The 18328-nt window shown below is 40.2% G+C and overlaps 1 protein-coding gene across 1 annotated transcript in view; it reads left to right on the top strand.

The window, feature by feature from the left end:
• The first annotated feature begins 706 nt into the window (after positions 1-706).
• LOC102209908 (sodium/potassium/calcium exchanger 3-like) overlaps positions 707-18328 on the top strand; it is a 133398-nt gene continuing 115776 nt past the window's right edge. The window contains exon 1 of the mRNA XM_005752505.1: positions 707-1046. Coding sequence (XP_005752562.1) covers positions 866-1046 — 181 coding nt within the window. The 5' untranslated portion in view covers positions 707-865. The remainder of the gene's footprint in view (positions 1047-18328) is intronic.

Consider the following 18328-nt stretch of genomic DNA (forward strand, 5'->3'; position numbering starts at 1 on the left):
ATCAGTTTTGACGTCAAAAAAGGTAAATTAGTTTAAATAATGTTAAATCCTTGAAGCTCTCCATGGTTTGGCTCCAGGTTACATCTCAGATCTTCTTAGCCTGCACTTACCCACTCGAACTCTGCGCTTCAGATGCTTTTATTAATTCCACGCTCCCAGTTCAAATTTGGAGGCGACAAGGCTTTCTCCATTGCTGCCCCAAGACTCTGGAACAGTCTTCCCCCTTTTATAAAATCCTCTTCATCCTTGGAACTCTTCAAATCGAATCTGAAGACCTATTTTCCAGGGCTTTCACATCTCTCTGACACCTCTTTTATTCTGTTTTAGCTATTCTGGTCTTTTATCTCATTGGATGATGTTTGCATGTGTATACTTATACATGTGTGCTTGTGTGTGAATGTGTACATTTTTGTATTTGTATGTGCATATTTGCATGTACACATATTTTTATTTTACAAAAATATATGGATGTCTCACAATGTTTTCTATAATGTTTTCATATTATCTATTTTAATTCTTTTTATTATATTATCCCTCTGTTCAGCACTTTGGCCGACACTTGATGTCTTTTAAATGTGCTATATAAATAAAGATGACTTGACTTGATCCTATCTAGGGAAATATTTTGCTACCTAACTAAAATAGAACCATAAGTTTTATTTTGAAGCTTGAAACCGGATGTGTAATTCCTTCACAGTCTGGTGAACTTTACGAAGCCATCCAAAAGCCAGTCGTATCTCCTCCCGTCGAGTAACTTCAGTACCCGTACAGTAAGCTTGTGTGCCTCTGCCTCCTCGCCTCAGGTTCTCGTACCTCTGCACCACCACCGGGGGTACCGCCGGAACGCTCGTGAGAGAAGAGCGCCATGGCCCGTGTGGTGGTTGAAGCGATGCCGGAGACAGTCGGAGGAGGAGGAATGATGCTGAACCGGCGGAGGAGCAAAGCCAGGCGAAGAAAGCGAAAGGAGTTGTTCGTCGTCCAGATGTGCTTTGCGGGGGTACTTCTGGGGGTTGTCGTTGGGCTCAAGACTGTGGCACAGAAAGCAGGTGAGGGGCACTTTAAAGCTCTGTTTCCTTCTAGTTTGAGTGCTTGTTTTTTGAGAAAAGACAACGTTCATGCGGAGTTTTTCCACAAGCAGGAACAACAGGCTGCTCGGAGGAAGAGAAACATAGAAACAGAACATTGGTACGTATTGTTTCCTTAAATGTGACAATAACCTTTAAGGACGCTACAGTGAAGCCAGTTTTGGGAACATTTAGAGTAAAAAACCCGCAAACAGGACAGTTAGAGTATATTAACATGAGATCTAATATAGCAAAATATTAAATGTCAAATCTTAAAGTAAGCACTGTAAACGTTTAGGCTGATATAATGCCTCGCGTGTGTGCGCTCAACACCAAAAATACACCGCAGAAAGCGTGAGGATGTCTGCAGACAGATCAGGCTGGATTGGGGCACTGTATCAGCTCACATGTACAGTCACGTAAATAACGAAATAACAACAGCATGCCTTCATGTTCAGCATCTGTAACTAATAATGCCCTGGAAATGGAAGCTGTGACTGTGTTGCCTGAATTGCTTTACAGAAATCCACTTTCCTCCTCCTACAGCCCTGTGGCTGCAGCTGATAGGCCGAGGTGCTGATGTACCCGGCACTCTGAACTCTGATGATACTGATGAATGATCGTTGCTGACGAGCTTGAGGCTGACGTTCTCTAATATAAATTAAACGGTACACTTCACAAGCTTATGGCAGCTGAGTGGGATGCTCATTAGACCGGCCTCTGAGGGATCTGCTGTCATAATCAGTCCTACCTTTTGAAGAGTGTCTGTATTTAGTTCTGCGCTGCCCCCGTGTCTTTTTCCCATAAGGTCTTGTTTATGTCCATGTCACCTGCCTGGCAAGTGCTGGGAGTGAGGCAGACCGGTTGGTGACATCCTGAGGATTTAAACTTAACACATCGCTCCTTGAATCTTCTTGTATAGCTCTTCAAGCGCTCCAGATTTGTTGCTTTTTAATCTTACAATGCATTGCCTTTGAGCAAAGGCTTACCAGTGGTAATTTTTCAGTAAATTGGCAACTGAAAAGTCTGATCTTTTGTGTGTGTGTCTGTGTGTGTGTGTGTGTGAGCCGAAGCTTCTATGGGGAGAATGTGAAATCATTACAGAAGCATTAGCAAAATGCCAGATGTCCAAAGTATGTAATTATGGACCGCAAGAATTCATCATCAGTGGGGATATTTTTTAAGTTATAACATTTTTTAGTCTTGATTGTCAGTCTTAAAGTCTTAATTGATGAAGGAGTGGCTGTGTTCTTAGGTATGGTTATTTTACATCCACTGCTGAAGCCACAGAACAGTAAGCATCAGCATAAACACATATCATGAAAGTAAGTAAAATGTTGTTCTGAAAGGATCAGTCGAGAAACTGAGGAGTTCATTCAAAAGCAGTCAGTAATATAGAATTTTTAAAAAATGGTTACTGATGCTTTTCACGGGCTGTGAACTTCAAAGAGAGCATTTTTCATACTCAGCTCGCTAATTGAATAAAAGAAATCAGCATGCAGTTTACTGATCGGTGACGTTGCGGGATTCTTTCTAGTGTGGGGCTATGGATGCAGTCGTCGGACATTTGGATCAGATGTAGATCTGCACAGTTAACATCGCACAGAGGAAAATGTTCAGCTTGGAGGCATTTCAAGCTCTGCAGCAAGTTTATGTGACTTAAATGTGGTCAAAGGGAAAAAACACGTATGACACTTTGACCCTCATTAGGTCAGAGAGACGGTATCTACAATAGAAGGTAGGAGAACGGTTCGGTGTGACATGCTGAGAAGCTTCTGTCATACTCATGGTAACCTCAATTCTTTGAGCTCCACATATTACACTTGGGAAGGGAGAGACAAGCAAAAAGACTATGAATGATAGTAGTTTGCAGAATTTCCGTTGTATTTATTATGGGGCCACTGACATTTAATCTTTCACTCATAAATACCAACAGTTCTGGGCTTTTATATTCTTGGATTTACTTGTTTGTTTAATTTTGTTATACAAAGGTATAAAACCTGATGTTTCCTCACGTATGGAGAACAATTTACAGTCTCTTCCTTACAGTGATGATTGCAGCTTATTAATTTAACACCAGTATTGGATCAACACTCAAGAATGGCTATGAGAAGGAGCCAGAATATGTGGAGAATACCCAGTCGGGCTGCTCCAGCCCAAAGACATGCAGTTTGTGGCGTTAGGTTAACTGGCGATTCTAAATTGGCTCTAGGCGTGCATGTGAGTGTGAATACAGGGTGGGCCATTTATATGGACACGCCAAATAAAATGGGAATGGTTGGTGATATTAAAGTCCTGTTTGTGGCACATTAGTATATGTGAGGGGCAAACTCCTCAAGATGGGGGTGACCATGGTGGCCATTTAGAAGTCGGCCATCTTGGATGCAACTTTTGTTTTTTCAATAGGAAGAGGGCCATGTGACACATCAAACTTATTGGTAATGTCACAAGAAAAACAATGGTGTGCTTGGTTTCAACGTAACTTTATTCTTTCATGAGTTATTTACAAGTTTACCGTGTTAGCTCTGGGGCAGACTGACGACCTGTCCAGGGTGTACTCTACCTCTTGCGCTGTGGCAGCTTGGATAGGCTCCAGCGCCCCTCCAGTCCATGATAAGTGGAAGACAATGGATGGATGGATGGATGGATGGATGGAGTCAGCATTGTCACACACCTACAGCCTAGGCAATGCTTCGGAAAAAGATGTATCATTGCTGGATCAACTTTGAGCATGGCTGGTTGAAGTACAGTAAATAGACTGGATCTTATCCACAAGTGGTACTGGAAATGTACTGTGTACACTGGCTTCCTCTGCAGACACTGTTATTTGACTTTCTTTGGTTGAAACATCTGTTTTGCTTTCTCAGTTTCGGCTTCTCTAACAGAACAAACTCACATCTTCTTCGTGACCTTAAGTTCATACGTGCTTTGTCACATGTAGAAATGATGTGTGTCCGTATGCAGATTGCAGATAGCAAGACTGATACATTGAAGTAAAATATCAGAGAGACATATCACATTATTTAGAGTTTAAAGAGCAAATAATTGCATCAATAACTTCTTGTTAACCTCCCACTCACCCAAATATAATACATTTAAAATCATTGAAGCTCCCAGTCCCAACTTTAGACTGATCAATTTTAATCATCACTTTACCTCATCAAAGAGTTTCTAACCATTTCATTTCAGTGGAACAATCATTTACTTGCTATGAACACGTGTTTGTTCATGGAAACGTTTTGGGCCTCATTGATGCATTTGGGCTCATTTTTGTCCAAAAATTCAGACTTCTGTCTTGGTGTTGGAACTAAAAGGATTGGACGAGTGCATCCATATTCATGAGTCAAACAACAGAACAGGATCTCTTGAGAAACCTGCTAGTGCTCAAAAGAATGTTCTTAGTAGGAGAAAATAGTCGAGCCCCACAGATTCTCTTAAATTGATTGAAAACTGGCATTTCAAGCATACTTGGACGGATATGCAGAGTGATTAGGTCAGCCCTGCAACTTCCTAGGACAGCTTCAGAAAAATGATGTGGTCAATGTCTGAGTTTACTTTCAGTCAGACCGATAAGTGTTTAAATGACTTGTAAAAAATAAGCTTTTATCAATGTGCAGGGAGCTTGGCAAGTCTCTCAAATGCAGGGATCCAACTTTGAATTTCAGCTTTTTGAGTCAGAGCTGCCGCAACATTGTTGAGCTGGGTGAACTTCTCCATGGTCCAATTGTCCGATTATCCTGTTGGACAACAGGATACCCTCACTGTGCCCTCATTAAGGTTTCCACCCTCCATAATGCATGCAATGTAGCTGTACACACAACAGAGCTCTCTCGCCAGTGCTGTTGCTCATGGAGAGAGACACACTGGGAGTTTCCATCGTGATGAGAAGGACGGGAGCCTGTGATAGTGGGAGAACCTCGTGTACATGCAGTGATGAATGATTGAGGCAGCTGTAATTAGAGGCCACAGATGGACAGATACGAGCTGAAAAGGCTGAAGTGGTTTTAAGTCAAAACATTCACCTGGTTCTTTCATGCACACACACACAAAGATCAAAGTCAAACTTCTCTGTTAAATGCAGAGATGTTGTTATAATAAGGTAATATTGATTTAATGCAGTAATACAAGAATACAAGTTAAAAATGCATTGATTGGCAAACTGTTGACGATCCTGCCAGTCCCCATGACTATGGCTGCATGACTGCGTCCAAAATGAATGTTGCAGTTATTTTAATTCAATTCAATTTTATTCATTAAGCGCCAAATCAAAACAAAAGTTGCCTCAAGGCGCTTTATATTGTACAGTATTAATATTGAGATAAAAGTTATTTGTCATGCTTCTTCATTTATTTGTGTGACAAGTAGTTTTTATTGCACTGCCATATAAACATCACACTGACACTGGTATCCAGGGGGTGGCTGTAGCTCAGGAGGCAGAGCGTGTCCTCTACTAATCGGAAGGTTGGTAGTTCCCTGGCTCCCCCAATCTGCATGCCAAATATCCTTGGGCCAGATACTAAACCCTGATGGGTTCATCTGTGAATTCTAGATAGAATCTGTGTGTGGATGGGTGAATGAGACATGTTCGCTTTGAGTGCTTGAGTAGAAAAGTGCTATGGAGGAACCAGAACCAGCCCATTTCAGTTGCAACACTGACCTGCGTTACAGGCTAATTCCACGTCAGATGCTTCCCGTTAGCAACCACTGCTTTATTTTTCTTGGCATTCATGCAGTTGTTACACTGGTTTTCTGGCAGTTGAGTAAGTTCTGCAGCACTCTGCATATTATTGGTTGGTTAACGTCATTCGTATTTTCCAAAACCTAAGTTGATTCCCTTCAAGTGACAAGCCCTTTACATTCTGCTGTGCCAGACGTTTAGTTTCAGCGTTGTTTATTTTGTATTTATCTATTAATATAGTGTAGTCAGACTCAGTCAGACGTTTCCACTGTGTACTAAAATGTGCTTTTGATCGTGTTTATTTAATTGTGGGATGCCAAAAGTGACTGAGATTAAAATTCAATTAATTGTGCTGCACAGTTAATTGAGATCATCATTAAATTTACGTTGTTTTGCACCTCCTCGTCTCTGCAGTGTTGGCAGAGGAGAGTGCTTCGTAAACAGACAGACACATGGTGGGCACATTAGTAGGAAAAATGGCGTGTTGAAATAAATCAAGATTAGAGTAAATCCTTTTACAGGAGTTGGTCTTACGAGGCCCAGTATCAGCTGACGACCTCTAATTCCAACATCTTTGTTTACTTGCTTCAGCATTAATGTGTCGTTACTGAGCCGAACTCTCTGTTTCACTTCCTCTCATGGAGCTATGTGCTCATTGTTCCTACATGGATTCCCACCTGGGAGACCAGGACTTGCTCTTACGTTTGTGATCATACCCCATTGGGTTTATGCACACAAACATGTGGTTAAGGTGCGTGTGTGTGTGTTCCACTGGGACGTGGATGTGCACGCACCTCATCTCTGCTCGTTCTCTGCCTGTCCTTTATTTCTTTTAACCTCATCCATCCATCTGTCTGCATCGGACCCCTGAAATCACAAGGTATAGAAGCCATGCTTATCCAGGATAAAAGCACTATGGGATAACATTTACAAGTGCACACATAATGAAGCATTCATTATCTACAGGTTTAAATATATTACTTTATATCACTACCATCTCCTCATAATGTGTGACAAAGCTAAAAGATGTATCAGACAGACAAGTGCTCATGCTATAGAGAAGCCTCTAATGGCTGCTTGCCGTATCTGGTATCCAGCATTAGTGTCTAGATGATCTCACTACATAACGTAAAGCTCGGGTTGGCGGGTCCCCTTCTTTCTGCACGATAGCTGAGGAACAGAGAGGGAGCACTTTGTGCTGACGTATAATGTCGGGTCTTTATCTTACAATATAAAGTGCCTTGAAGCAACTGTTGTTGTGAATTGGCGCTATATAAATAAAACTGAATTGAATTGAATTGACAAAGCCTCAGGACTCTGAGCGAAATTAGACAAAAAGGAAAAGAGACAGAAGTGGAGCGAACAGGGACGGAAGGGGGTGCGGTGATTTAAACAGCGAGAGCAAGTGAGGACAGCAGTGGCATTGATGGAAGGAGGAGGAGGAGAAAGTGAGATGAAGAAGGTTGGGGGAATGGAGGCGGAAGGAGAGAAAAGATGAGGTGAGGTGACAGGAGAGAGAGGTGGGAGTAGGCTGGGGTTGTCCATGTTGAGGCGGGTGAAGTGAGGATGGGAGTAAATGTGGTCATGAGGCAGAGAGCAAGTGTGAGGATATGAAGGGAGGGGATGGAGCGAGGTCAGGATTGAAGGCAAAGCAGGCTCTCTTATTTTTCATTGTTATGTGACCACTCTTTCTCTTTGCACTCAATACGAGCAGTGTGGGGCTTTTTCTTAAAAAGTAATAATGCATTCAGCTTTTACGCATTTTAGTCAAAGCAGATTTGAGTGCAGCAGCCCAGAGAGCTTTAGCAGCGGGTCAGAGGAAGAATAATTCTGCTTTATTCTTACGTCAAGTTAACTGTTGATATCTGAAAGGACAACGATGTCGTGACAAGTCAGAAATAACAGCATGTGTTTTTACGCATGTGTGAACTGCAGTGCGTTCCATCAAAGTGTAAATATATGGGATCAGAACGATGCCATCTTGAAATGAAACTGAAAAAAATGTACTGAAAAATCTTGTATTGAAAGTGAAAATAAAATTGATAGTGAAAAATAATTAATTGAAACTGTAAATTTTTTTTTTTTTTTGCTTACAATTTTTTTTTCCAGTTTCAATCCATTTTTTCAGTTTCACTCTGCTGGCACTGTTGTGGCGTCCAGGGGCGCTTGAGGGGCGGGGATTCCGACCCGCATGTATTTGGATATATTATAGTGCTGACCAATGACTGTAGAAAACATGGACGACGCGGCTGCGGTCACGGACAAACTTGCATGTGTCTGTTTGGGAATGGCAGATGCTGAGAGGTTTACATTACCGACTGTTTCAAAGTGACAGCCTGAGGTGTTCTTCAGTAAATTGGACTACCAGACAGGAGGACCTGAGGCCCTGCCGCAATATTTTCGGTAAGTTAAATGTGTTTGTAAGCTCATCCGTAACTAAGGTCCTTAGCTAAGATGAGCACTCGACTGTCGGGGAAACTTGTTTTGTAAAGTTCGTTTAGCTAACCCATGCAGGTGCATGAATTTACCCTGACTAAAGAAATCAAGAGAAACGCACCGGGCTGCTCAGTCACTAACCACGGTTACTGTACTTTTATTATGAGTATTATACTGTAAGAGCAACAGGCTGGACTCTGCTTCAGCTCCTGTGCAGAGCTGATTATTAAATATGTGCAAACAGCAGCATGTTTTCTGTCGCTTGCCACATGTGGAAGGACATTAACACCAACTTTTAAAAACCTGGCACTTCAGTAACCCCTCATTAGTCAGTAGCTACGGATTAAATAGCAAAGCCCGATATTTATGTACTGAAACCAACTACTTACGCTTGGCAGCTTAAGTTAAAATGTTTAATTTTCTGCAGCAGCAGACTGAACCAGGACTGAAACCTGCTCTATCATCTCATCTTTGCAATGTCCATTTACAAAGTGCCAAACATTATATTGGAAAATGTGTTAGTATATAAGGCCTTTTTGTTTTTGAAATAAACTGTTCATGTGTCAGCTGTCAGCTACTGTAGGACTGAAAAAATGTAAGAGAAGAACTTCAGATCACGAGTGTGTGAGGACAGAGTGGATCAGCTTTATTTCAGATTTGAGAGATAAACTTTATATTTCAGTTTGTGATGGTTCTCTTTGTGATTACAGGAGCTGTCCTCAGATTCAGACCTCAGCACCACCCAGTGACAGCAGACAGATCATCGTATATCTTCACTCTTTGTAGTAACTCCAAAATTAACTGATGAAATCAGTACAAAGGTTAAAGTACCACATGTGCTGTCAGTGAAATCTGCAGCTGTTTTATTGATAAATTTAAAGACAAAAAGTCAAAAGGAATAATCACCCCTGTAACTGTGTCACTATACATCAGCATTAACAGTACTTAAGTTTAGTGTTGCAGAAAACTGCTGATCTCAGACCTGTACAACTTCTGTTTTAAACACTGAATGTACTCAGCTACATGAAGAGCACATGATGTTTTCTCTGACACAATTAAATAAAACCTGATGAAAGGCAAAGGTTGTTACTTGTATGTTGAACTAAAAACTTGTGATCTGGAATTCTTTCACTGTTATTTTGTCAATAGTGTGTTATTTATCATACCAGAGTAACCAGAGAGCTCAATATATATTTAACTCACTGCTTTTGCTGCACTGTGGTACTAGGTTGCTGAACACTTTGTGCTAACCTGTTGACAGTGTTGGGAAGGTTACCTTTAAAAATGTTTTCCACTACACATTACAGATGTAACGTATTCTGAATACTTCACAGCTACATTAATGTACTATTGCTGTGTGATTTATTACTATTACTGAAGGCTACTCGCCATACCAAAACCAACTATATTTTAAAATCTTAATATAAATGAGTAACAGTAGGGTGGACATTAGGTAAGGCTGCACTTTTTGCCGCAATCTCGTATAGAAAACTATTCCGCGTGTATATAAAACATCTCCGCGGCTCTGAACCGTAGTAAAGGGACCTCTGGCTAATGCGTTGGATTCCGTGTCGGACTTGTAGCCGAAAGCTAGCTTTACTTTGTTGTCTGGGTCAACTTTGCTAGCGAGAGACAGAGGTACATACAAGACTTTTCAGTACATTTATTTCAGTTACAATATTTTTTTTTCAGTTTCAATATTTTTTTCAGTTTCATTTCAAGGTGGCATTGTTCTGATCCCATACTAATAAAGCTTTGCTATGTTCTTTTGTTAAGTGAGATTTATTGAAAGTTTTTTTTTTCAACTTTCTACTAGACAGCACAGTGAAGAGAGGCAGGAAGACAGGGAGCAGGGAGAGAAAGAATCGAACCCAGGTGCTGCATTCAACCTTCGGGAGTATGTCCAAAAAAACGAATAATAAAAACAAACACGTTTAAAGAATTTCCTAATGTTTGGGTCCAGGAGGAGTTGCATCTGTCATCCGTCTGTTTTGTTTTTTGGGTTTTTTTCCCAATATATTTCAATACAGCACAGTAGCTGATAATCTCTGTCAAATCCTGCTGGGTTAACAATGGTCTAGCTCCTTGTCATGTCAGAAATGTTTCGCTTTTTAAGTTTTTTAATGTTTTTTTATCGTTCCCCTTCCTGAGAAGTGGTTTAAAGATGTTCCTTACTCTCAGAGACTGCATAACCAGCTAGCCTTCTTTTCACACGACTTTTCCTCACTGCAGCGATGTACTCAGTAAATTCTCTGTCTTTGATGAAGTTGCTTTTCTGTTTCTCACGGAGTATAATTTGATGTATTGATTTCATTTCTAGAAGCAAACAGAGGACTTCTAAAACTTATTAAACTTATTGACCCACTATTAATCATGCTTTCATCATGCTTTGCCCACTTGCAAACCACTTTGACTGTCGTCCTTCTCTCACCCCAACTGGTCGCAGCAGATGGCTGCCCCTCGATGAGCCTGGTTCTGCCGGAGGTTTCTTCCTGTTAAAAGGGAGTTTTTCCTTCTCACTGTCGCCAAAGTGCTTGCTCATAGGGGGTCATGTGATTGTTGGGTTTTTCAGTGGATGTATTATTGCAGGGTCTACCTTACATTATAAAGCACCTTGAGGCAACTGTTGTTGTGATTTGGTGCTATATAAATAAAATCTTTAGTTTAGCAATGATCTCACTACTACTTAAGGAACAGATATACTTGCAAAGGTGAACAGCTGCTGCAGGTTGAGTGAGTTGAATAAGCCTTTGATGAGTGTAGGCTATAACTAAAGGAAAGCTTGCATTTTGAACAAAGGAACAGTTTGACAGCTGTCCTAGAAATCAAGGAGATTCTGAAGTATTTCTTCTTAATTTTTTACAAACCACAACTTCTGCCCAAACTGTCAAATATTTTTCTGTGTATTATGACTGCTTACTTCATTGTTTAAAAATGAATCATGTTAGTTTGAAAAAAAAGTAGAGTTTTGCAATTGGTTACAAAAAGATGACTAACAAATCATCTAGTTTGAGTATTTTTTTTAAACTCTGATGTCAAAAACATTGCACCTTTTGCAAATTTGGAGCAGCACTGATTCTTTTTCTCTTTCAGCATCTCAAAAATTTTGAGTGCACATTAATAATTTATATCTCATCAAACCAAATTACCCTCAGAGTACATTACTGTAAAAATGAAATGTTGCCATAACTGATATTGTTTGACTGTGACCACAAAATGCTAACAGCATACTATTTCAACATGCTAGTTCTTGAGGCAGGTTCCAAAGTTCTTCTCTGCACTTCTATGTTATTTTTTTCATTTTGTGTCTCTGGAGCCAACAGCCAAATTCTGACATTTCCCACAAATGGACTCCTGCTCCTCCCTGGGCAGTGCCTTTAATGATTGAGTGACAGGTTCACTAATTAGCTAGTTAGCCTTGAAAGAATGGTGACAGTGGCAGTAAGTGCACCCAGAGACATTGAATGGAATAGTTGTGTCATCTCCTTTTACTCCAATGGACCTTTTTTTTTTTTTTTTAAAGCAATGGCAGATAATCGAGCCTTGCAATAGTTAAAGACCAAAAATTGATGGTCTGTCTCCTGGAAGTTTGCCGGTAAGAACTGCTGGAATTATTTGAATTCTCCGTGTATCACATGACAACCCATGACAATTCAGAACTCCCGCTAACTTACTCTGACTATTTTTTTGTTCCACTGGAAGCTGGCTAAGATGGCTTATTGTCAACACCAGCTGAAATTTTCATCCAATCAAGTTGTCCGCCATTAATAAAGAACAGGAAGAATATTTACCACACATGGAGACGTGTGTGGTAAATACTAGGTACACAAAATTCACAGTTCGGTTCGGTTCGATACTTTGGTGTCACGGTTCGATATTTTTTCGATAAAAAAAAATGTTCATGCCTTTTTAATTTGTCATTTATTAAAATTATAAATATATATTTAAACTCAAAAGTACAGTTTTTAAATTTAATGTTGCTGAAACAACAAAGTAATAAAAACAAATAAATCTATCTGATCGAGAAATCACTCATCTTTGGAAAAGAGAGTTTATTACAGAGAAATGGTTCTTTCCAAAATAAAAGCTATACTATACGCTTCTTCTGGGCTATATTCTCAGCAGCATAAGGAGAATCATGTGCTAACGGCTGTCTAAATGACTCGGCTAAAGTTAATAGTATGTCTGCTTCCACTTGTCTTTGCACTAGGATGATGTCGGAGTAAATGTGCAGTCATATTCGTTGTGTTCCCACTAGAGCTGTCAGCATTGATCTGAAATGACGTTAACGCCACAACACAGCAAATCTCCGTTAACGAGCTACCGCGGATCGCCTGTGCGTGGGGCTGGACGGCCAACACGTTAACGAGCAAACTGCACTAACGCAGTAGTTCCCACCAATGTAATTGAGCATTGCGTGGCACATCCGACATACTGTTTTACTTTAGTCTATGACGCGCTTACCTTCAGGGTCATGCTTCACATGAAAACCAAAATAGTTCCAAACGCCAGATCTGAATGAGGGTGGGGGAGGTTCGATTTGCCATGTTGCAAGGAGAGCTTAACTTTCTGTCTCGCTAGCTTGCCCTGCGCTCAGTGAATCTAGGTCGACTACTCCGCCTAGGCTGCACTGTCGAGCGCAGATCAACTGAGCGCTCAACACAGACAGCATCATCAGAAGGAAAGTTGATAAAATAAATTAAAAATTTTGTATTGTTCGATACATATGCGTACCGAACCGAAAGCACTGTATCGAACGGTTCAATATTGATCCGAATATCGTTGCACCCCTAGTACATACCCATGGGTGTGTGAAGTTAACATTTGAGGCCGTTAGTGTGAGACATATTACAACATGTGTGTTGGGCCAGTCACTGTCAATTACAGAGGTGATATGTATTTCCTATAAACAATCATAATGTAGTTACATAAAAGCCGGTGTTGTGGCAGAATGTGATTTCCGGTATTTGCCAAAAACTGATTGCTTGTATTTAAACTGCTATAAATAACTTGTTGCTCTAAAATATGTGAAACATGTAAAACATGGCAAATGCATCCCTCATGAATGACATCAAGTCATCTTGAGCCACAAACAACAAGAAGGTAGAAGCCACAGTCAGGTTTTGGCAGTGACTTTTATATATCCTTTATTTATCCAGTAAAAAAAAATCTCGCTGACATTAAAAATGTCTTTTTTAAGAGTAATCTGGCCAAGAGGACAGTAGATATTGCAACAAATATAACAATAGTTCTGTAAACATATTTAAAGTAGACAAAAATGACCGGATTGGTTATAATGTAAGTACAATAACACAGAGTTATAAAGATACTTGAAACACTGGTAATTTTATATATTTTATGTATAACCGATTTGTAAACCCTGTTCACTGAAGTCTATTTACCAACATATGTAAAGATATTACATATAAAAAAAACACACGGAAACATTGGAAATCAGTTTTTGGCAGGCAATCACTCTTTAGCACAACACTGGTTCGAGTCTGACGCCGGCCCTTTGCCACATGTCTTCCCTCCTCTCTCTGCCTCCGCTTTCCTGTCCTTTCTCCATTGTATCTGTCAAATAAAGCTGAAAAAGATAAAAAAGCAAAACAAAATTGTGTTGTTTATTGCTGTATAGCTGAATTTCTGCAAACTTCAGTTATCTGAAGCACCACTTTATTGAAGAAATTTGTCCACAATGATATGAGACGTGTATAAAATCCTACAGAATACGTTTTCTATTCAGCTTAAGGTGCTGAAGGTGGTTTTATGAGCTGCTGAATCATTTAAACACTGCTCCTGCATTTTTATTTCATTTTTGTTAAATAAGTAATGACACACTGTAATATGTCATTGTGTTTTCAAGACCGGCCAAGGACTAAATGGGGTTTTTTAAGTATGTCCTGACAAGTAAAACTTTTGTCTTTTTGCTTTGAACAAAGCAAGCTCTGGGTCAGTTTGGAAACTAAGGTCATAAAGGCAACATGTCCTGGCAGAGTTGGTTGTACTCTCTTCCCAGAACATGGTCTGTCAAGGCATTTCGGTCTAGCAGGCATTTTTACCGCACCTAACACCCAATCAACTGTTTTATGAGCATGCAAATATGAAGGCATCTATCAGAGTATAGTTTTCTCAGGAGTTCTTTGAGAACTAGATACTGCTAAAAGAGAGCGAATAAACTAATAACGCTTTCACAGACAAGCAAAACCAGGATAAAGATGGTAGATGAAGACATACAGACTGTAATGTCTAATGAAAAAGGGACAAAATTAGGTTAGAAAGAAAAATGTTGCTTGAAATATTATCAACACACAAGCAGGCTCAAGAATAAAAGCTCTGAAAATTATTATTCTGATCAGACATTTTTACTAATGTTTTTTCAGTGAGATGTGTCGCAGTTTAAATTTTCTGTGAGACATCTGCTTGGAACGCGGTATCACTCCTTTGTTTTTCTCCACCTCAAGCCATTGCACCTCCACTGTTATCCGTAAACACACAGAGACCTACGCACCCACACGGGACTGTGTCTAATTCAGCTGCATCTGGGTCAGCCTATGTGAACAGAGAGCAGCAGCACTTCCCAAATCTGAGCCAGGCACAAACAAGCTCTCTCCCTTTTCCATCCATCCATTTGTTCCTGCTGTGCCATACTCTTTCTCAATCATCCCCTCCATGTAGTGGCCACTGCGCTCTCATCTTGCCTCTTCCTCCCTCCATTTTGGTGGCACTCAGCTATCATTTTGGTATGTCCCCCAGTAGCTCTAACCCTTTTGCCCTTCCTAGCATCCCAGACGTGCAGCACCCTTACTCATGCTCTCTTTCCCTGTATTATTGTCAGTCTTCTGAAGCCTGCTCACAGACTTTACTTAAGCACAGCTCGCCTGTTTGCTGACTTATTTATTTGCTGTTCTGCCTCACCGTCCCATGTCTGCGTCATTTTCTCTCAGTGAAACCGTGTTTGCTCTGGCACACTTCATGCAGCCCAACCAAACTGATTTTCAATCACAGATTATCTAAATCTAAAACAGCGAAAGTGCTGGTCAAAAGAAAAAATAAAAACTAAGAAGAAGAGTAACTGAAAAGTCACTGAAACACTCGGTAGATCTAAAGGGAATGTATAGATTTATGTGATGATTCTCAGTGGGTTTCTCACTACAAGCAACACCCTTCACACAGTCTTAAACAGTCATTTGATGAACTGAAACTTGTGATTTTTCTAACAGACAGGCTTCTATCTCAAGTAAAAAATTTTGAAGTTGCCTGTATATACTGATAGAAATGTGTGCAGAAAGGCAAACGTTTCAGGTACACAAAGCTTAACCTCTCCGTTTTGCTGTTTCTGTGTTAAACATGGATGAACTGAGCTTCAGGTGCTCTTGTGCACAACCGAGTCCATGCATATCCACATTTGTAGCCTTTTTAGGGTGTTAATGTTTTTCACTTTGCAGGAAAATACACATCACTGTCTGTGCAGTAATCTGTTGTAAAATGAAGTGAGTACTTGATAGGAACGTTGTGTGTGTGTGTGTCTCAGATGAATGAAACGGTCAAAAGGCTGTTAGTGTTGATTAGAGACTACAATTTATGGATTTCTCGCTCTCTTTTTCTCATTTGCTTTTTTATTACAGATGCTTGTCTGTCTTCCTTTCTTTTTCTTTCTTCCTCACTCTGTTCTCTGATCTTTGTCTGATGGCCATAAAGCACTTCATTATAGGAGCTGCTTTTTGTGACGCTGAGTCCAGATTTGATAGATGAAGAAGGTACTGTCTGCTTCTTCCCCTATTCACAAGGTCACCACTGCGGGTAGCTCTGCATGTTTGATTTGGCGCGTTTTGGCACAGATGCTCTTCCTGACACAAACCCAATGGGATTTTGGTCTCCTCCCCACAGTAAACCAGGGATATTTTGCTTATTAGGCAAATGTGTAAACTGCTACACAACTCTTGTGTTTTTGGTAAAAATGGCCTGGTAAATGGCCTGTATTTATATAGCGCTTTACTAGTCCCTAAGGACCCCAAAGCGCTTTACACCATGACAAGGCATGATGTCCGTAAGGAGAGTCAAAGCAGCTAATTTAAATAGGTGACCCGGTGTCGCCATAAACACTTCTGTGAGAAAGCTCTTTCCTAGCTACACGTGGACTGTATACAAACAGCTGAACAGGTGTGTTCGCTGCTGTGTTGGAATGGTGGTCGCACAAGTTGGACATCTGATCTGTATTACAGTGCTGCCCTTCAAGTGCAGACCACAATTTAGTGAATATGTCAATTTAGTTTTTGTCCTCATACATTTACATTTCTTGAATATGTACCGAGGATATATAGATTTTTTTTCTTTTTTTGTTGAGTTGTTTCCCAACAATATAAGTTTAGCTTGTTTCTGTAGAAAAAACACAAAAGATTAAGTATAGAGGTATTTTTTGATTTTTATTTTATATATATTTAGCTTCTTTATTTCTTTAGAAATGATGAAAGAATTTAGTTTTCCAGTTTGCGTTCTTCTGTAACACTTGTAGCTTATACCATACAGGATTAGGATTTTAGTCTATTATACCCATGTTATGTGTTTAAAAGTTGTACAGTTGTTCAACTTCTGATAGAAAAGAAATTATACTTAAACCAAAATTGACTTTAAAGTTAAAAGGGAAACTTTAGGCTTTACAGAAGTAGTCATTTGGTTTATATTGTGATCTATATATCAATATCAACCATGAAAAAGATGAACATTAGCACTTTTTTTTTCATGTCACCCTCCCCCAGCTTAGCTGATGATGATAAAAGCCACTGTGGCTCTCTAACTGCCACCTGTTATACTAGCCTGTTAAACGTGGTAATTATCAGTGTACCACACTGGTTCACTGTTGGATTATGCAGCCAACTACCCAGGGAAGCCCCGGCTTTTCCCATTGTCCCATAACCCTATAATCGCTATTGTAAACTAGCAAACTATCACTGCAAAATTTAGGTGCACTCTAAATGATGGTTACCGTTACACTAGTTGATTAACCTAAATTTAAATCTCCATTTCATGAATTAGGATAGCAGTAACTAGGAATATCTCTACTCTTTCCTGGAGATTCTTGTGAGAGAACTCAATGATGTCACTGAACAGGGATGATGTGTAATGAAGATGGTAGTTTAAAGTAGGACTTGCTTTAGCAGCAAATTTCTAGAAGCAACCCATACCCATACCCATTCACAGCTCACTGAGCTCAGTAGAGACATCCGTCTGGTGGCATTTTTGTTGACTGCACTAAAATTAGTGACCCTGGTACATTGAGATACCAGTAATACACCTAATTAGGTTAATCTGCAATGATGTTTTACAACACAGTTGTTTTCTAGTTGTATCCAGTGCTAATATTAATGGATGTGTGGAGTCACAGTTTAAAAATGACTGTCTTGGACAAACATTTACCTTTGAGCTCTGAATCAGTATCATTGTGTGCAGGTGCTTTGGATCCAAGCTTGTCAAATGGGGTCTGCAGGATTTAGAGTGTGATTGGGGGATGAATGAGATGTCAGCACTTTCTGTTTTTAATGTTGTGCTTTAACAATGTTCCTTCAGTGGAGCTGCAGGTGTGAGTCACTCAAAGCTCCTATTCTCCCATTGTATGAGTGTGTGGGTGACAGGTCCACGCTTTTGTCATTGAATACCAGAGATTAACCCAGCAGGATGCCCTCAAACACACACGCTTACACATAACTATTCGCTCACAGCTCTGTGACAGACATGGATTGTCTCTGATTGGTCTCAAAATGGGGACAATTGTTCTGCGATGTTGCTTATCTTTGCATGAATTCCACAATGTGAGTAGAAATCCTTTAGTTTGAATTGTTTGCTCCACAAAGGCAGCCAAATCTGAAGTTCTAAAATATGTGCCCACACTTTCTGTTGTATACCTATCTGACTGTTGGCAGGAAAGGGGCTGTGTTACAGAGCTGGATGCATTCCAGTGATGTGCATCCAGATCGTTATTTGTGAAAATTATTTAGAATGCAGTCAGAGTAATGCCACACTAAATTCATACAGTCCCGATCAAAAGTTTAAGACCACTTGAAAAATTGTCTTATTAACGGAGATGTTCGCGCGGCACTGGCGGCCCGGAGCACCGCCTTTGCCTCCGCGAACACATCGGACTACAAACACG

This window comes from Pundamilia nyererei, unplaced genomic scaffold (genome assembly GCF_000239375.1).
Source record: "Pundamilia nyererei isolate P.nyererei 1_Seehausen unplaced genomic scaffold, PunNye1.0 scaffold00363, whole genome shotgun sequence".
NCBI classification, from domain to species: domain Eukaryota; kingdom Metazoa; phylum Chordata; class Actinopteri; order Cichliformes; family Cichlidae; genus Pundamilia; species Pundamilia nyererei.